The sequence below is a fragment of the Bombina bombina genome, chromosome 2 (assembly GCF_027579735.1).
Source record: "Bombina bombina isolate aBomBom1 chromosome 2, aBomBom1.pri, whole genome shotgun sequence".
Taxonomy (NCBI): domain Eukaryota; kingdom Metazoa; phylum Chordata; class Amphibia; order Anura; family Bombinatoridae; genus Bombina; species Bombina bombina.
This window is the reverse complement of record NC_069500.1, coordinates 937757775-937778131: the sequence shown is the minus strand read 5'-3', so window position 1 is coordinate 937778131 and position 20357 is coordinate 937757775. Positions and strand designations below refer to the sequence as shown.

Below are 20357 nucleotides of genomic sequence, written 5' to 3'. Positions count from 1 at the left end.
ATGGCTTTCTCTTCTGATATCGTCAGTCTTGTAGCTCCATGTCCATGTCCATGAGCATTTCCATGAGCAGCGTTGCTCCTGCCAAAGAGCTTTACTGGCTGTGGGATATATTCGGTGGAGTGCCTTTGTTATCTCTGTGTCACGTACCCGCTGAGCGTAGCCTGCCAAGGCTTCACGGTGGTCGGTGAGAAGCGCTCCCAATCTGGTACTCTTTGCTCGGCTCTTTTGGGCCTGGAGCCTGTGACTGGCGGTTAGAGTATACACGGAGCAAACGCTAGCTGCGCGCCACTCCGATGTTACCGCCCACCGGAAGTCCCACCACAATACATCTAACTTGGTAACTGCGCCATAGACAATCACGGCCCTAAACCACGCCCCCCCATCCGGTGATGTCACTTCCCACTCTCATCACATCTTCCCCCTTTTCAAAGAACAAAGCATACATTTTTTTGAATAAATCAAATAACAAGGTATACAAGAAGCATACAGAAGTAGTTTTGTTTAGTATACAACAAATAACAAGTTAAAGGGAATATATATATATAAACAACATGCAATACAATCCTGACTTGAACATCGGGGTAGACTACCCTAGTCCACAGTGACCATGGGATTATTCTGCCCATACTTCCGGTCACTGTTCTAACTAGTGCTAATCCCGATATCGGGCTGGATGTTTCACCACCCTTCCACTTGATGTCATTTTACATGAACTGTCCTCTGATACAGAAGAAGGTGATTGAGAGTTTGCTGGAAGCAAATAAGTATCCCCACTGTGATCTTGCTGAAGGGAAGGCACCCCTCTTAAAACAGGGGTTCCCACCGTCAGTGGTACTGAGGCATCCTGTCCCAAACTCTCAGGTACTAACTGAAGATGTCTTCGATTTCGACGTGTGACTGTCCCTCCATCAGTAAGGACTACATAAGACCTTGGTTCTGGAGAGCGTCCAATTACTGTAGCAGGTGTCTTCTATTTCTTCTCATCATCCAGTTTAACTCTGACACTTTGCCCCACATTCAGCTCCTGCAAGAGCCTCACAGAGTGTTTCCTGTCGTAGAAGAATTAATAGCCCCTTTTAGCCTCTTCATCCCTCCTAAGGACCTCGTCCCGAGGAACAGAGCTGGTTGGCTGGAAGACACCCACAGAGGGTAAAGTGGTGCGAATCTGATGTCCTAGCATCAGCTGTGTTGGGCTAAAACCCGTGGCTTGAATGGGAGTTGCCCTATAGGCCAAGAGGGCTAGGTATGGCTCAGATTGCTTCAAAATGAACTTTGTTGTTTGAACTGCCCTTTCAGCCATTCCATTGGCCTGCGGGTAATGTGGACTCGATGTAGAATGGACAAAATCATGAACTGAACTCTGTGGAAGCAAACTGCATTCCGTTATCACTCACTAACTCCATTGGTATGCCCCACCGGGCGAACAAGCTCTTGAGATGAGTGATAATGGCTTTACTGGTGATCTCATTCAAGGGTGCAATCTCCAAATACCTGGAATAGTAGTCAATCACGACTAGGTACTTTTTCCTGTGCAGTTCGCACAAATCAGCAGCTATTTTCTGCAGGCAGCAGAGTAGAAATCAAGGGCTTCCTTCTCTGAGTAGGCCGGCGTTCCCGGCAAAAGGCACATTTTGACACATGGCTTGCGATGTCGAAACCGATCCCAGGCCACCATACTGCCGTAGCTGCCTTTTCTCTGCACTTTGTAATGCCCAAGTGGCCATCATGAATCCTGCTTAACATCTCATGCCGCATGCTAACAGGAATAACAATGCGGTCCTGGAACAGCACCAACCCATCCAGCTCCGTGAGCTGTGACCTTTCTGACTGGTAAGAACTTAAAGACATCCAGGCTGCCCGGCTCTCAGGACAACCTTCTTTTATGTATTTAATAACTTCTTGAAGGTCAATATCTAAATATGTCTCCTTTCTTATTTGCTCTAGCGAACTGAATCTACATACACTTTCACATCTGATTCTGTTGAAGATTCTTCAGCAGCAGCCAGCGGGAGCTTGGAAAGTGTATCTGCCACTACCAGTTGTTTCCCCGGCACATGCACTGCCTGAACATTGAACCTGAGCAGCCTCATCAGATGTCTCTAGCATCTTAGGGGTGTTTTGTCAATATCATAGGAGTTGATTAGAGGGACTAGCGGTTTATGGTCAGTCTCCAGACTAAATTTCTCTAAACCCACTAGGTAATGCTGGAAGCGCTCACAGGCCCAAACTGCAGCCAGGCACTCTTTCTCAATTTGGGCGTATTTCGACTCAGCAGCCGTCAGTGTACGGGAACAGTAGGCGATGGGCTGTAGTTTGTTCTCATTCAACTGCAGGAGGGCGGCCCCTAACCCATAACTGCTCGCATCAGCACTAACCACAGTCTTTTTAGAAGGGTCGTAGAACGCCAAAACAGGGGCAGACCCCAGCAGGGACTTGACCTGCACAAAAGATTCTTCCTGTGAAGGTCCCCAGACCCAGGCAACATCTTTCTTTAGCAACTCTGTGATAGGGTGTAGTATTGTGGATAAATCTGGAAGGAACCTGTCCACATAATTTACAAGGCCCAATATTTGTCTCAGCTCATGTACATCAGAAGGACTTTTCATCTGTTCAATAGCAAGGATTTTATCAGGGTCCGGCTTGATGCCATCTCCCTTGATAATATGCCCAAAGTAACATAACTCAGCCTTCCTAAAATGGCATTTCTCCTTATTTAATTTCAGCCCGATCTCTCTAATGATCTGCAGCACACAGCTCAATTGCTGATCATGTTCTTCCAATGTAGACCCATACACCAAAATGTCGTCCATGACAACTGCCGTGCCCTCGTGGTCCCTTAGGAGAGAACTCATCTCTCTTTGAAAGATTTCTGGAGCAGAGGATATCCAAAGGGGAGTCTGCAGAAGCAAAACCAACCTACCGGTGTAATGAAGGTAGGTGGATCTAGAGGTATCTGCCAGAAGCCGCTGGAAGCATCCAGTGTAGAGAAGAACTTTGTCCCAGCAAATTTCGGAGCTATGTCTTCAAGTGTCGGCAGCACATATCTCTCTCTTTTTACCGCCTCATTCAGCCTTTTCAAGTCTACGCAGATGCGTACCTTCCCGTCTTTTTCCGCAACAGGCACAATGGGGGCACACCAGTCAGTTGCTTCAACAACCTCTTCGATAACTCCCATATTCTTCATACGCAGAAGTTCCTTCTCCACTTGAGGCATGAGCGGGAACGGAATTCTACGAGGAGTGGTAATGCTGTATGGGACTGCGTCACCTTTAAGTGATATTCGGACTGGGTTGAAATTCAGTAGGCCCAATTAACCAAACATGTCTTCTGAAATCTCATTCACTCTGGCAACCAGGCCCAAACCACAGGCTGCTTTTCTGCTCAATAGGTCGTTAACACACTGACCTCTAATCACATGTACCCACATGGTGAATTTCCTCTGCTTGTACTCGCAGCTGGCAAGAAATTTCCCTGCACAATCGATGCGGCCACCAAGACTATGAACTTTTGTTGTAACTTTCATAAAGCTGAGGCTGTCGAGGCAGTTTTATGAATGCTGTAAGGGACATAACAGTAATGTCTGCCCCTGTGTCAATCTTAAAGGGACACTGAACCCAAATTTTTTCTTTCGTGATTCAGATAGAGCATAACATTTTAAGCTACTTTCTAATTTACTCCTATTATCAAATTTTCTTCATTCTCTTGGTATCTTTATTTGAAATGCAAACATTTAAGTTTAGATGCCGGCCCATTTTTGGTGAACAACCTGGGTTGTCCTTGCTGATTGGTGGATACATTCATCCACCAATAAAAAAAAGTGCTGTCCAGAGTGCTGAACATAAAAAAAGCTTAGATGTCTTGCTTTTCAAATAACGATAGCAAGAAAACAAAGAAAAATTGATAATAGGAGTAAATTAGAAAAATGCTTAAAAATGCATGCTCTATCTGAATCACGAAAGAAAAAATTTGGGTTCATTGTCCCTTTAAAGGCAATTTTGGCTACAGTAAGAGTAACCCGCCAATTCTCATCTTAACCAGACTGTTCAACAACAGACCCTACAAAGGACACTTCTTGACCCTCCTGGTCATTATCCACCTGCATCTCCTTAATGTATTCAGTTTTACACACCACTTCAAAATGGCCCATTCGGTTACATTATCTACATCTTTTATCTTTAGCAGGGCATACAACACTCTGATCATGGGTACGGTTACACCGCGTGCAACGTGCATGCTGCAACCATCCGCTTCTAGGCCTATTTGTTGCCCTTGGTCTACCTCTCACACTGTGCCTTTCACTAGCAGCTCTCCTGAACTGATGCACTTCATCCACAATACTCTCGGACCTCAGATCAGCACTTTGCTTTTTCACCAGTTCACTCTGGCGGGCCATCCTAATAGCCCCATCTAATGCCTCCAACTGTAGCTTCAGTGAGACTTCAGCATCTGCAATTCCAATAACTATTCTTTCTCTGATTTGCTCTTCTTTAGCAACACCAAACTCACAGAATTCAGCTAGTTCATACAGGCTGCGCACAAATGACTCCACAGATTCTCCCACACGCTGATTACGTTTGTGAAAACAAGCTCTCTCATGAATCACATTTCTTTTGGGCACAAAGTGAACACTGAGTTTGTTCATAACTATTTCAAAGTCAAATTCTTCCCCTTCTTGGAAAGTAAAGGCATTGAACACTGGCTCCACATCTTTCCCCATAGAGTATAAAAGAGAATTAACTTGTACTTCACCACTCTCCTTGTCCAGCTTGGAAGCAATCCTGAAGTGTTGAAACCGCTGACGCCATGTGGGCCAAGCTGCAGGCTGAGAGAAGTAAAAAGGCTCAGGTGGGGTAAACTTTGACATTGTCATTAATCAGGAAACAGAAGCGCAGACAAGTACTTCTGACACCATGTCATGGATTGCAGGACACAGCATAGAAGTAGGGTGACCACATTTCCAAACTGCCATTCAGGGACCCCCCCCCCCCAAAAAAAAAAAAAAAAAAATATGTTGATACCTTTTTTTTGACTATTTTTTTAAAGGGAAAAAAACAAAAAAAACGTGGTCACTGCATAGCTCCTATATAGCTACCGGGAGATGCTGACTGGTGGGTACGCGCTGTGCACAGCTTGTCTGTAGCTCTAACATGGGCACTGGGTACAATGCTTGGGTAATACTATGATACATACCTACAAGATATGAAATACATTATAAAGTGGAACCCTTTCAGAGCATAAGACATAAATAGGCAGATAGCTCCATGATACCTCAGTGAACAAGAGCCATAGGAGAACACAGGGTTTGAAAGAGATTAGTGAATGAGCCGCTCATATGCTCATGCTGTACACACAGATATAGCCTCCTTAACACACACCCCTGCAGGGGGCTAGCGGCAATGCGGCAAGACACAGTCAGGCGGCTGCATTCAAAGAATCCCATTAATGCAGAGCAGATACATTGTAGTGAGCAGGCGGCGGCAGCATGGCTAGTGTGTGTGCGAGGCTGCGCTAAGTGTACCTGGGCTGGGTGTGCTAGAGCAGGAGGACCGGGGGAAGCAGCACAAGGGGATACGGGCATGCAGGTAGTGGATCTTTCTGCTGAGCTACCGGGGTTGTGACAGCACTGGCAGGCGGCTTTCCATTCCGGGACAATGCATAAAGGTGCCCGGGACCTGGGACAGACCTGCAAAATGCGGGACTGTCCCGGGCTATCCGGGACATGTGGTCACCCTACATAGAAGGTACAACACTATTTTATTGCAGAGCATAGAAGTATACAGCTTGTACAATACATCTAACTTGGTAACTGCGCCATAGACAATCACAGCCCTAAACCACGCCCCCCATCCGGTGACGTCACTTCCAACTCTCATCACAGTTGTCACAAAAAGGTATGCAGATTTGTCTCCGCCTCTTTTTACACGTGCCCCCCACCACCGTATCCAGGGAACTGTAACTCCTCTGTGGCAGAGCTGCTAGCACGTGCAGTAGTTATGTAAATTGTATGCCATAACACTATAATGGTAAAAAAAATTATAGTAGTGCAAGGTTGGGTAAAAATAAGTAATAAAAAAGTAATTAAATAGACATAGGGAAACAAAAGAGAATGTTTTAGCGTCCCTTCAAATAGTTTTTGGGACACTGTGCTAAAAAAATGGATGTTTCCGTTAAAAATGTGTCGTCTGGTCACCCTACTATAGACTTTAAAGTTAAATTAAACTTGTATGATTCCGATAGAGCTTATAAATTTAAAGCACTTTTAATTTTGCTTCTATTTTTAAATGTTCTTGGTACTTTGGTATTCTTTCTTGAAAAAGAAAATATACATATGCTACACTAGTGGGAGATGGCTGCTGATTGGTTCCTACACACATTTGTCTCTTGGTTGACTAGAAGTGTTCAGCATTGCTGCTCGTTCAGCAAAGGAAACCAAGATAATGAAGCAAATTGATAATAAAATGAAATTGAAAAAGTTGTTTGAAATCATATGCTCTATCTGAATCATGAAATAATAATTTTGGGGTTTTATTTCCCTTTAATGGAAATACTTGTTACAGCTTGACAGCTGCCAATATCCAATATGGCGCACAATAAGGCAGATGGAGGGTTAGAGAGCTGTTTGGGGGGGGGGGATCAGGGAGGTTGGGGGCTAAGGGGGGATCCTACACAGCAGCATATGTAAATATGCTAAAACATAAAACTAAAAGATACCTTTTATTTTAGTACTGGCAGGCTTTCTGCCAGTACTTAAGATGGTGGGTACAATTGTGGGGTGGGGGAGGGAAGAGAGCTGTTTGGGAGGGATCATGGGGTGTGATGTGTCAGGTGGGAGGCTGATCTCTACACTAAAGCTAAAATTAACCCTGCAAGCTCCCTACAAGCTACCTAATTAACCCCTTCACTGCTAGCCATAATACACGTGTGATGCGCAGCGGCATTTAGCAGCCTTCTAATTACCAAAAATCAACGCCAAAGCCATATATGTCTGCTATTTCTGAACAAAGGGGATCCCAGAGAAGCATTTACAACCATTTGTGCCATAATTGCACAAGCTGTTTGTAAATAATTTCAGTGAGAAACCTAAAGTTTGTGAAAACATTTGTGAAAATGTGAAGGATTTTTTTTATTTGATCGCATTTGGCGGTGAAATGGTGGCATGAAATATACCAAAATGGGCCTAAATCAATACTTTGGGATGTCTTCTAAAGAAAAAAAATATACATGTCAAGGGATATTCAGGGATTCCTGAAAGATATCAGTGTTCCAATGTAAGTAGCGCTAATTTTGAAAAAAAGTGGTTTGGAAATAGCAAAGTGCTACTTGTATTTATTGCCCTATAACTTGCAAAAAAAAAACAAAGAACATGTAAACATTGGTTATTTCTAAACTCAGGACAAAATTTAGAAACTATTTAGCATGGGTGTTTTTTGGTGGTTGTAGATGTGTAACAGATTTTGGGGGTCAAAGTTAGAAAAAGTGTGTTTTTTTCCATTTTTCCCTCATATTTTTTTTATAGTAAATTATAAGATATGATGGAAATAATAGTATCTTTAGAAAGTCAATTTAATGGCGAGAAAAACGGTATATTATATGTGTGGGTACAGTAAATGAGTAAGAGGAAACTTACAGCTAAATACAAACACCACAAAAATGTAAAAATAGCCTTGGTCCCAAACCGACAGAAAATGGAAAAGGGGTTAAAGGGACATTAAAGGAACAGTAAACTTAAAAAATAATGTTATTTAATTCTGCACATAGTGCAGAATTATATAACATTATCTTAGCGACAGCTTTCAAAATCAAAGGATTTTAGAGATTTTAGCTGGCAAAGTTGCACTTACCTGTTGCGCTCCATGATCTTCTGATTAGGTCTTCTTTTTTAACCCTTTGAGTGCTAAGCACTTTCCCACCTTGGTGCTAAGGTTTTCTTAAAGGGTTTTTTATTTAATATTTTAAAATTTTTATTTATTTCAGATCCCCAAGAATTACACCGTTGGAAAGGTTAGGCGATTACCTTTCCAACGGTGGGTCTTGGGGGTCTGTAGCTGCTTAGATGCCTGAGATACAGGCTTCTAAGAAGCATGCCCCCTGCTCCTATATTTAACATTGTTAATGTTAAATAAAGTTGCGCGGTGACGTCATCACGTTTATTGCGCGTGACGTCACCACGCATAACGGAAGCCCCGGCGATGCCTTTCATTATGCAGCACCGATCGCCGGGGTAGGAGCAGGTGGGAGCCCCCAGATCTCCCTCAAGTTGGGAGAGTGCTAGTGACGGCTCTGAGCCGTCATTAGCACCAGAGTGGGAAACTCTGTGACGGCTCAGAGCCGTCATTAGCACTCAAGGGGTTAAAAGCGCTTTGGAGCGCGCTATCCAATCACAGCGCGCTTGATCATGCTATTGAACTGAATGTAGCCCGCTCCCCCTCTGGTCTAGAAGTGGGAGCACGCTACATTCAGTTTAATGTGCAGAATTATATAACATTATTTTTTTAAGTTTACTGTCCCTTTAAAATCAAAATGAAATATTTATGATTCACATAGAGCATATAATTTAAAAAGAAAAAAAATCCTATTTACTTTAGTAAATTTACAAATTGTTATCAAATTGACGTTGTTCTCTTAGGCTCTTTTATTAAAAGTGGATATCTAGATATGCTTAGGAGTGTGCATGTGTCTTCAAGGGACACTGAACCCAATTTTTTTCTTTATTGATTCAGATAGAGTATGACATTTTAAGCAAATTTCTAATTTACTCCTATTATCAAATTTTCTTTATTCTCTTGGTATCTTTATTTGAAATGCAAGAATGTAAGTTTAAATACCGGCCCATTTTTGGTGAACAACCTGGGTTGTCCTTGCTGATTGGTGGATACATTCTTCCACCAATAAAAAAGCTCTGTCCAGAGTTCTGAACCAAGAAAAAAAGCTTAGATGTCTTCTTTTCAAATAAAGATAGCAAGAGAATGAAGAATAACTGATAATAGGAGTAAATTAGAAAGTTGCTTAAAATTGCATGCTCTATCTGAATAACAAAAGAAAAAAATTTGGGTTCAGTGTCCCTTTAAGCATTATATATTAGCAGTGTGTGTAGCATTATAAACATTTTTTACTTATCACACTTAAAGAGACACTAAACACCTTGTAATTATATATTTATATTTCTGTTGTCTGGCGATAGAATAACACACCAGCCAGGTCTAAACACTTTTAAAACAAATGAAAATCTTGTTTTGCTAAAATTGTTTTTCAAAAGCCAAACTCCATTTACTTTTGAAAGAGCCAATCAGGGATTCAGTCTCCAGAATACAATGCTAGCCATGATCATTTTGTTTGTATAACATGCTTTGCGTTTGCAGTTGTTATTGTCCAAAGCCAATTAATGAAGTATATGTAGCAGGGTTAGCCTTGAGAAGTCTTCAGTGTGCATTTCAAACAATTGAGAATTAGAAAATCCACAATGTTCAGAGCTAAAGGGGACAAAATAAATAATGAAAGATTATCACAATGCTATTTTACTAATCATAACTAAACATTTTATATAAAAAAATGTCAAGGTGTTTACTGTCTCTTTAACAGTTTTATACACTTAGAGAAGTTGTTTGTTTAGTTCTTGGAGTCTGACAGAAGCCTTTTCTGTAAAAGTTAGAGTAAAAATACAAATGCAAAAAGGACATTTTTGGAGGAGTGTGCATGGTCTTATGTGCACACTTTCTGAGGCACCAGCTCCTACTGAGCATGTGGAAGACTTCACAGCTCATATATGCATTTAAGTCTGTGATTGGCTGAAGGATGTCACATGATACAGGGAAATGAAAAGGAAAAAGCTGTTAAAAATATCAGCTACGTGTTATTACATTGTATTTGTATCATGCACATGCTGATTAAGTCAATCTACTGTATTTATAATCTTTTACGGAATAGCCCAGACTGGTTAAAGGACCAGTAAATACAGTAGATTTGCATAATCAACAAATGCATGATAAAAAAGATGATGCAATAACTCATAGGGATTGATTTATCAAAGGCTTCGCCAGTAAAGAGAGGGTACCCGTCGCATATACTGCCAGCCTCGCCAGAGTGCGCCATAGTGGGTTTCATGTCCCTTTACTTTATAACCTTTATAGATTTTTATATTTATATGTTTATAAGCTAATACTTGATTCAGAAAAATAATACTTAAATGGATACTGAACCCAAATTGTTTCTTTAAAGGGACACTGAACCCAAACTTTTTCTTTCGTGATTCAGATAGAACATGCAATGTTAAGTAACTTTCTAATTTACTCCTATTATCAATTTTTCTTCGTTCTCTTGCTATCTTTATTTAAAAAAGCTTTGGGAGCCAGCCTATTTTAGATTCAGCACCCTGGATAGCACTTGCTTATTGGTGGCTACATTTAGCAAACCAATAAGCAAGGCAGCAAGCATAACCCAGGTTCTGAACCAAAAATGGGCTGGCTCCTAAGCTTCACATTCCTGCTTTTTAAATAAAGGTAGCAAGAGAACAAAGACATATTGATAATAGGAGTAAATTAAAAAGTTGCTTAAAATTGCATACTCTATCTCATTAAAGAAAAAAAAAAAAAGGGTTTTAGTATCCCTTTAAAAACATGTCTCTATTTGGTGTAAACAGTACAAGGAAGGAGTCTTAACCACATTAAACACATAATAGTGCTAACACCCTGTTATGTTATCTTGCAATAAATTCACTCACTAGACACCAAACAGAAACAACCCATAAAACATTGAGATCGTTTTACTGCTTGGCTCAGATTCTCCGTCACAGCCCTGCGACTTGAATCAGCACAAATAACAAGGGGATGGAGAGAGCAGGAAAACGAAACTAGGCAGAAGACAGCAGCTGCACATAAAACCAAAGTGATGTTTTGAGTAGTTGCACAATACAAAGAGGGGAGGGCTGAGCACCCAGGGAAAGGCGTTGCCAATGCCATTAGGATTTGACCTGAAGCTGCAAAACACTGACAGGACTGGAGAGACAAGTGGGCTGGCTATAGGAGGAAACCTTGCAGGGATAGGAGAGGAAGAATCGGCTTCAGCTATAGATTATATTAGCAGAGCACGGCAGCATTTGCTAACTTGCATATAATAATAAAAGGGAAAGGAAAGAGTGAGACTGGATTTGTATTAACAGGCAAGAGGCCAATTTAGGCTCAGATTTGAAGAGCTGTTACAGTTTGCAGAAAGGGAGAAATAGATAGCAAGACAAGTCCAGTATACAAGTGTATTTATAGACCGCAGTTTTTCTTATGTGCTAGCTGCTTTGTGGCCTGAGCTGCCTGTTTAGTCATTGGCTGCACACTAAGTGCACACAGCGGCTGGCAAAGTGGGCACTATGGCGAGGCTGGCAGTATATGCGACGGGTACCCTCTCTTTACTGTTGCTCATCGTCAGCATCGCCTTGCTGGTGGCTCACACCTTTATGAACACAGTGGAGAGAAAAGTCAAGGAGGTGAGATCCCTATTTACTGTAATGTATCCCTCTGCTCTCTGCTACGTGTTCCTGTGCAATGTTAAAATGATATACAGTATACAGTATGTGCTTTAGTAAGAACACACACACACACACACACACACACACACACAAACACACACACACACACACACACACACACACACACACACACACACACACACACACACACACACACACACACACACACACACACACACACACACACACACACACATATAAAAGCCTTATTTAAAGTTAAAACCATTAGTTAATACATCACACTTTAAACAATGGGCTAAATAGTACTTTTATAATCCTTTGTTACATGCACCTGTAAGTAAGCCTGGCCTATGTGTATATGTTTTAGCTAATTGCTGAAAGGGATATAAAACCCACATTTTTTCTTTAAAGGGACAGTCAAGCCCCCAAAAAACTTTTATGTTTTAAATAAAGGATGTAATTTGAAACAACTTTCCAATTTACTTTTATCACCAATTTTGTTTTGTTCTCTTGGTATTTTTAGTTGAAAGCTAAACCTAGGATGGAAGGCTCATATGATAATTTCTAAGCCCTTGAAGTTCGCCTCTTATCACATGCTTTTTTATTTGCTTTTCACAACAGGGGAGTGCTAGTTCATGTGAGTCATATTGATAACATTGTGATCACGCCCTTGGCTTGTGGCAGACACTGCACTAATTGGCTAAAATAAAAGTCAATAGATAATAAATAAAATATCATGTGATCAGGGGCTGTCAGAAGATGCTTAGATACAAGTTAATCACAGAGGTAAAAAGTATATTAATATAACTGTGTTGGTTATGCAAAACTGGGGAATGGGTAATAAAGGGATTATCTATCTTTTTAAACAAAAAACATTCTGCTGTTGACTGTTTCTTCTGATTCAGATATAGCAGTGTTTTTCAACCAGTGTGCCGTGGCACACTAGTGTGCCGTGAGAGATCCTCAGGTGTGCCACGGCAGACTTACAACAGTGTGACATATTTTTTAAACTTTGCTTGTTTTTTACTCCCAGTGCAGGGGTAGTTTGTAGGAGGCATGGCATAACAGCACAATACATACAGTATGTGTGTGTTTGTGTGTATGTGTATATATATATATATATATATGCTGTATTAGGCTACAATGTGTGATTTTTTAAAAATTTTGGGATGGTGGTGTGCCACAGGATTTTTTAATGTAAAAAAGTGTGCCACGGCAAAAAAAAGGTTAAAAATCACTGAGATAGAGCATGCAATTTTAAGCAACTTTCTACTTTACTCCTTTTATACATTTTTCTTCATTCTCTTAGTATCTTTATTTGAAAGGCAGGAATGTAAGCTTAGGAGCCAGCCCATTTTTGGTTTAGAACCTGGGTAGCGCTCGCCGCTTGCTGATTTTGAAGTTGGCGGCCAGAGTGGGGTATTAGATTTACAAACTTCCCCCAGATCTTGACATAATGCTCAAGGTTATCTAAGTTATGCATTTTGTAATCATATGCCTCCAGGATTGCATATCTCATCAACATGTTTTTAAGATGATTAATAGTAGGGAGTATTTTTGACCCAGTTTTTAAAGATCAATGTTCTCATTTTCAGAATCGTTACCTGAATGAATTTGGTATTTTGGCCCCATTCTAGGTGTTTAGTAAGAACTATATTTACTCCGGATAGTGAGATCTTTATCTCAAGGATACGAGATAGCAATAATTCCACCTTTGCCCAAAGGTGTAACTGTCTAGGGCAGGAGTAGATTAAATGTATTAAGTCTGGGTTGGGTTTAGAACATTTATTACATTTATTCTCTTTTTTCCTTGCTCCACTTCTGTATCCTCTTAGGGGTGAAGTAATCCTGATGAATAAGTCTTAGGTTCGATTACATAATGGACATGGTTCAATCTAGTTGGTATAAAGTCCCCAAGCTTTTTTGTATAATGTTTTCATCACTATGTATCAGTAGGATTTTATCCCATTTAGCATATAGCTCATTTATCTGGTGCTGCTCTAATGAAAGTAATAATATTTTATAAATAACTGATAGTGATCCTGTCATTGCTTTTGGGTGATCTAAAAGTGGATGTTTTTGAAAAAATGGGTCTAGGCCAGCTTGGATAATTTAATTTAAAGTGAATGTAAATTTTGATAAAGTGTCCGGTTTTTATAAATTCGATTAAAACAGGAGCACTTTAATTCATCAAAATTTACGTTTCACTCGTGTTGTGAAAATACTTACCTTTTAATCCTGACAGCCGCTCCAGCTTCCCCTGGTCGCCGCTAGCCTCTTCCTACGTCAGAAATGACGGATCGGTCATCCTCCAATCACGGCATCCCCCCCGGGGGAATCAGTGTCTGATTCAACCCCGTGATTGGAGGAAGCCGGATTCCTCATTTTAGACCCAGGAAGAGGCTTTGCGACCGGCGGAGGAAGCGATGCAGCGGCTGCCAAGATTAAAAGGTAAGTATCAAAATTTACATTCACTTTAAATAGTGTTTTGCTTGCATGATATGGAAGCTGTTTTTAGATGGAACCTTATACTGCTCCTGGAATTCTATAAAGTTGTATATATGTTTAGATTTAGAGTGACACAAGTGTCCAAGCTTAGTTACCTGAAGTTCCTTCCATTTTTGAAACGCTTTGTACTTTAAACCTGGTGGAAATTGGGTGTTCCCTAAAGGAGGTAACCATTTAGAACATTTAGCTTCTATATGTAACAATTTCATGGAGGCCCTCCAGGCTTTAAGAATATCTCTCAGCAAGGGATGTTGATAGATTTTTATTTTTTTTTACCTAATTCTTTATTGGAAGCATGGAGAACAAAGTTGAGGGTGAGAGGCTCACAGAATCTATCGTCCAAATTACGGTTTGTATAATTAGTGGTTTGAAATAACCAATCTAGTGGAAATCTCAGAAGAGTAGCATAATTATAGAGCAGTAAGTTAGGTAGCGCTAATCCCCTCTAATATAGGGGAGGTATAATCTACTCAATTTAATTCTGGGCTTTCTGCCTTGCCATAAAAAGTATTGTAATGCTTTAGTGAGGTTTTTAATATCCTGGTGTTTAATTAATAATGGAAACATTCGTAAGGTGTACAGAATTTTTGGGAGAACAAACATTTTATAAGCTGCTACTCTGCCAGAATGTATTAATACTATTATCTAAGATCTTCGTTATATTATCTTTATACCAATCCTTCGGCGAGGAAGACAAAAAAATCCCCAGGTATTTTAAGAGGTGTGATTCTAGAAAAGGATGATTAATATTAGATTTGGACTTTTTTTTAGCCATAGGACATTGGATTTTGAGAAGTTGATTTTGTACCCTGAAACTCTTCCATAGGTCTCCAATTGAGTGATGATTTCCTTTATTTGTTTATCTGGTGTGGTTACACACAGCAGGAGATCATCTGCAAATAGAGACATTTGAAAAGTTTCCTTGTCCAGTTTACAACTTGTCAAGATATTTCTTAAATTTGATGCGAGAGGTTTCAAAACCAAATCAAAAAGAAGTGGTGACATCGGACAGCCTTGCCTAGTCTCCCCCTATATTGTGGGAAAGGCAATATTTTGTTATTTAACAAGAGTGGCATTAGAATCAGAATATATATTTAAAATTAAATCTAGAAAGTTGCCATGAAACCCAAATTTGACTAAAGTTTGGTACAAAAAGTCCCATTCCACTCTGTCGAAGGCCTTCTCCGCATCGAGTGATAGGAGGAAGGCCTCCGGCAGAGCAGGAGAGTCCCTTCTCTCTAACTCATCTCTATAATGACAGATAACATGTTGAATTTTCCTTATGTTATTTTCAGAAGTCCTGCCTTTTACAAACCCCACCTGGTCAGGGTGTACTAACTTGGGAAGAATTACTTTTAGTCCGTCTGCCAATATTTTCATAACGATCTTATAGTGCAGATTTAGTAGTGAAATTGGTCTATAAGATGTGATTTCTTCTAGATCTTTATCTTTCTTGGGGATTAAGATTATATTTGCAACTTTTAAAGTGCTCTGTGATCTTAGTATTGTGACAATAATATTGATCATATAGGGTTTTCAAAAACGGGGTAATGTTCTCTCTCATCATGTCAGAAAACTCTATTGGTAGGCCATCAGAGCCCGGGGCTTTCCCTTTCCTCATTGACTTGATGACATTGTTTATCTCTTCAATTGAAATTGGTCCATTTAAAAGATCTAGTTCTTCTTTTGAGATTTTTAGCAGATTTAATTCATTAAAATAATTTGTTATATCAGAGATTAAAAAAAGTAAGTTACAGTGCATCTTTATTAGAACTGGTCAATTAAAGGGATATGAAACCCAAATGTTTTCTTTCATGATTCAGATAGAGCTTGCAATTTGTGCAAATTTCTAATTTACTTCTATTATTAATTTTTCTTCGTTCTCTTGGTATCTTTATTTTAAAAGCAGGAATGTAAGCTTAGGAGCCGACCCATTTTTGGTTCAGCACCTGGTGCCGGCGGGAGGTGAAGTGGTTGGCATAGTGGCGGAGGTAGGAGGGATGGACGGGGCACTACACTGCAAAACATTTAAGTTTGGAAGGGGGAGGGATGGGAGGCTGCACTACAGAAAAAGTGAGGATTGGGAAAAGGGTTACCCTACATAAAGATTGCGTGGAGGTAGGGGGTACCACTGCACTACCGAAAATAAATAATAACAATAATAATAATAAATACATTTATCGAAAAAAAAGAAGAAATTAAAAAAAGGAACTACATATAAACTAGGTATTGGCAGACAGCTGCCAGTACCTAAGATGACCACCACGAGGGGGAGGGTTAAACAGCTGTTTGGGGGGGAATCATTTTACACAAGATTTTTTTTTTTACAACTGTTCCTTCAAGAGACAGTGTGCTCCAATTTTCATTAAACTTCATGTAACAGACACTACTATCCCCTGGTCGCCGCTAGCCTCTTCCTACGTCAGAAATGACGGATCGGTCATCCTCCAATCACGGCATCCCCCCCGGGGGAATCAGTGTCTGATTCAACCCCGTGATTGGAGGAAGCCGGATTCCTCATTTTAGACCCAGGAAGAGGCTTTGCGACCGGCGGAGGAAGCGATGCAGCGGCTGCCAAGATTAAAAGGTAAGTATCAAAATTTACATTCACTTTAAATAGTGTTTTGCTTGCATGATATGGAAGCTGTTTTTAGATGGAACCTTATACTGCTCCTGGAATTCTATAAAGTTGTATATATGTTTAGATTTAGAGTGACACAAGTGTCCAAGCTTAGTTACCTGAAGTTCCTTCCATTTTTGAAACGCTTTGTACTTTAAACCTGGTGGAAATTGGGTGTTCCCTAAAGGAGGTAACCATTTAGAACATTTAGCTTCTATATGTAACAATTTCATGGAGGCCCTCCAGGCTTTAAGAATATCTCTCAGCAAGGGATGTTGATAGATTTTTATTTTTTTTTACCTAATTCTTTATTGGAAGCATGGAGAACAAAGTTGAGGGTGAGAGGCTCACAGAATCTATCGTCCAAATTACGGTTTGTATAATTAGTGGTTTGAAATAACCAATCTAGTGGAAATCTCAGAAGAGTAGCATAATTATAGAGCAGTAAGTTAGGTAGCGCTAATCCCCTCTAATATAGGGGAGGTATAATCTACTCAATTTAATTCTGGGCTTTCTGCCTTGCCATAAAAAGTATTGTAATGCTTTAGTGAGGTTTTTAATATCCTGGTGTTTAATTAATAATGGAAACATTCGTAAGGTGTACAGAATTTTTGGGAGAACAAACATTTTATAAGCTGCTACTCTGCCAGAATGTATTAATACTATTATCTAAGATCTTCGTTATATTATCTTTATACCAATCCTTCGGCGAGGAAGACAAAAAAATCCCCAGGTATTTTAAGAGGTGTGATTCTAGAAAAGGATGATTAATATTAGATTTGGACTTTTTTTTAGCCATAGGACATTGGATTTTGAGAAGTTGATTTTGTACCCTGAAACTCTTCCATAGGTCTCCAATTGAGTGATGATTTCCTTTATTTGTTTATCTGGTGTGGTTACACACAGCAGGAGATCATCTGCAAATAGAGACATTTGAAAAGTTTCCTTGTCCAGTTTACAACTTGTCAAGATATTTCTTAAATTTGATGCGAGAGGTTTCAAAACCAAATCAAAAAGAAGTGGTGACATCGGACAGCCTTGCCTAGTCTCCCCCTATATTGTGGGAAAGGCAATATTTTGTTATTTAACAAGAGTGGCATTAGAATCAGAATATATATTTAAAATTAAATCTAGAAAGTTGCCATGAAACCCAAATTTGACTAAAGTTTGGTACAAAAAGTCCCATTCCACTCTGTCGAAGGCCTTCTCCGCATCGAGTGATAGGAGGAAGGCCTCCGGCAGAGCAGGAGAGTCCCTTCTCTCTAACTCATCTCTATAATGACAGATAACATGTTGAATTTTCCTTATGTTATTTTCAGAAGTCCTGCCTTTTACAAACCCCACCTGGTCAGGGTGTACTAACTTGGGAAGAATTACTTTTAGTCCGTCTGCCAATATTTTCATAACGATCTTATAGTGCAGATTTAGTAGTGAAATTGGTCTATAAGATGTGATTTCTTCTAGATCTTTATCTTTCTTGGGGATTAAGATTATATTTGCAACTTTTAAAGTGCTCTGTGATCTTAGTATTGTGACAATAATATTGATCATATAGGGTTTTCAAAAACGGGGTAATGTTCTCTCTCATCATGTCAGAAAACTCTATTGGTAGGCCATCAGAGCCCGGGGCTTTCCCTTTCCTCATTGACTTGATGACATTGTTTATCTCTTCAATTGAAATTGGTCCATTTAAAAGATCTAGTTCTTCTTTTGAGATTTTTAGCAGATTTAATTCATTAAAATAATTTGTTATATCAGAGATTAAAAAAAGTAAGTTACAGTGCATCTTTATTAGAACTGGTCAATTAAAGGGATATGAAACCCAAATGTTTTCTTTCATGATTCAGATAGAGCTTGCAATTTGTGCAAATTTCTAATTTACTTCTATTATTAATTTTTCTTCGTTCTCTTGGTATCTTTATTTTAAAAGCAGGAATGTAAGCTTAGGAGCCGACCCATTTTTGGTTCAGCACCTGGTGCCGGCGGGAGGTGAAGTGGTTGGCATAGTGGCGGAGGTAGGAGGGATGGACGGGGCACTACACTGCAAAACATTTAAGTTTGGAAGGGGGAGGGATGGGAGGCTGCACTACAGAAAAAGTGAGGATTGGGAAAAGGGTTACCCTACATAAAGATTGCGTGGAGGTAGGGGGTACCACTGCACTACCGAAAATAAATAATAACAATAATAATAATAAATACATTTATCGAAAAAAAAGAAGAAATTAAAAAAAGGAACTACATATAAACTAGGTATTGGCAGACAGCTGCCAGTACCTAAGATGACCACCACGAGGGGGAGGGTTAAACAGCTGTTTGGGGGGGAATCATTTTACACAAGATTTTTTTTTTTACAACTGTTCCTTCAAGAGACAGTGTGCTCCAATTTTCATTAAACTTCATGTAACAGACACTACTATAAAAAAGAATATGCACAGATACTGTTCTGATACTGAAAATCCAGTCTAAAACCTTTTAAAAATGTACTTCAAAGCTCTCAGTTTAGCACTGTTGATGAGTTTAGGCAGGGACACCCAGTAAAAGGGTCTGGTAAAACAAGAAGAACAGACACCCCCCCCCCCCTTTTCTGCATATGAAAAGACATAACATAAACAGGAGCCAGCAGGAGTCTATAAATGCGTTTATACATCTGACACTGTAGGGCAGTGCTTTCCAAACTGTGTGTCGGGACACACTAGTGTGTCGGCAGCAGTGTGTAGGTGTGTCCCTGCTTCAGCACAAATTTTTTTAAATTTTATTTAATAAAATTTTTTTTTTTTTTGTTTCTGACTTTCCGCCTGCCTGCTACGCATATCACATGGTTGACATGTGATTGATACCTAGGAGGTTACAGATCATCTTAACCTATTGGCGCAGCTCAGTGGGATCTGAAACTATTCCCATTGGTGGCTTTGGCGGCACATTGGCTCCTGACTGCACATGTAGTCTCCTTAATTGGCTCGTGACTGCATGTGTAGTCAGTGAGTGGGACAGCAGTGTGTTTGCAGCGTGGGCAGTAGTCAATCGGACTCACCGAGCTCTGAGGGAGGCAAATTAAATGCTGAGCTGAAGTCAGAAGTCAGTGGGGGTTTTTTTTGCAACTAGCTCCCAGTAGTGCATTGCTGCTCCTGCTCTTGATATATGGATAGGAAGGGGAAGAGTAAAAGTACTTGATGATGAAATGCGAGTGTCTTTATCTAATATTTCACCAAATATTCAGAAATTGTGTTCATCCCATCAACCTCATACATCCCATTAAAATAGTAAGTAGAATTTTTTTTAATTCTTGCACATACTTACATACTGTTACTTGTAAATACATTTAGTTATTATACCATTTATGTATGTGTCCGTATCTCTTAAAACAAGTTAGTTTAAAATCCTGTTTGCCAGTACAACTGAATTACTGTGTCGCGAAATTATGTAGGTCTAAAAAGTGTGTCACCAACATGAAAAGTTTGGAAAGCTCTGCTGTAGGGCTTGGTTAGGAGTCTGAAAATCACCACAATGTTATTAAAAAAATAAGCAAAAGTATATATTGTTACAAAAACACTCCCAGATGGGCTTAATAAATGGATCATCTACAAAACATTTATGCAAAGAATAATCTAGTGTACAATGTCCCTTTCAGGAACAGAACCACAATATAAACTGAGGGCTACCTGTACTATTACTCTTACCTGCTAAATAATTAACCCCTCCACTGGCCAGTATTTCACAACTGTGGTGCGCAGCAGCAATTAGCGACTTTCTAAT

At 39.9% G+C, this 20357-nt stretch overlaps 1 protein-coding gene across 1 annotated transcript in view; it reads left to right on the top strand.

Moving 5' to 3' along the window:
• Window positions 1-10808: 10808 nt before the first annotated feature.
• Window positions 10809-20357, top strand: part of SCARB2 (scavenger receptor class B member 2) — a 365930-nt gene continuing 356381 nt past the window's right edge. Inside the window, exon 1 of the mRNA XM_053703403.1 lies at window positions 10809-11473. Within this exon, the coding sequence (XP_053559378.1) occupies window positions 11357-11473 (117 nt within the window). The 5' untranslated portion in view covers window positions 10809-11356. The remainder of the gene's footprint in view (window positions 11474-20357) is intronic.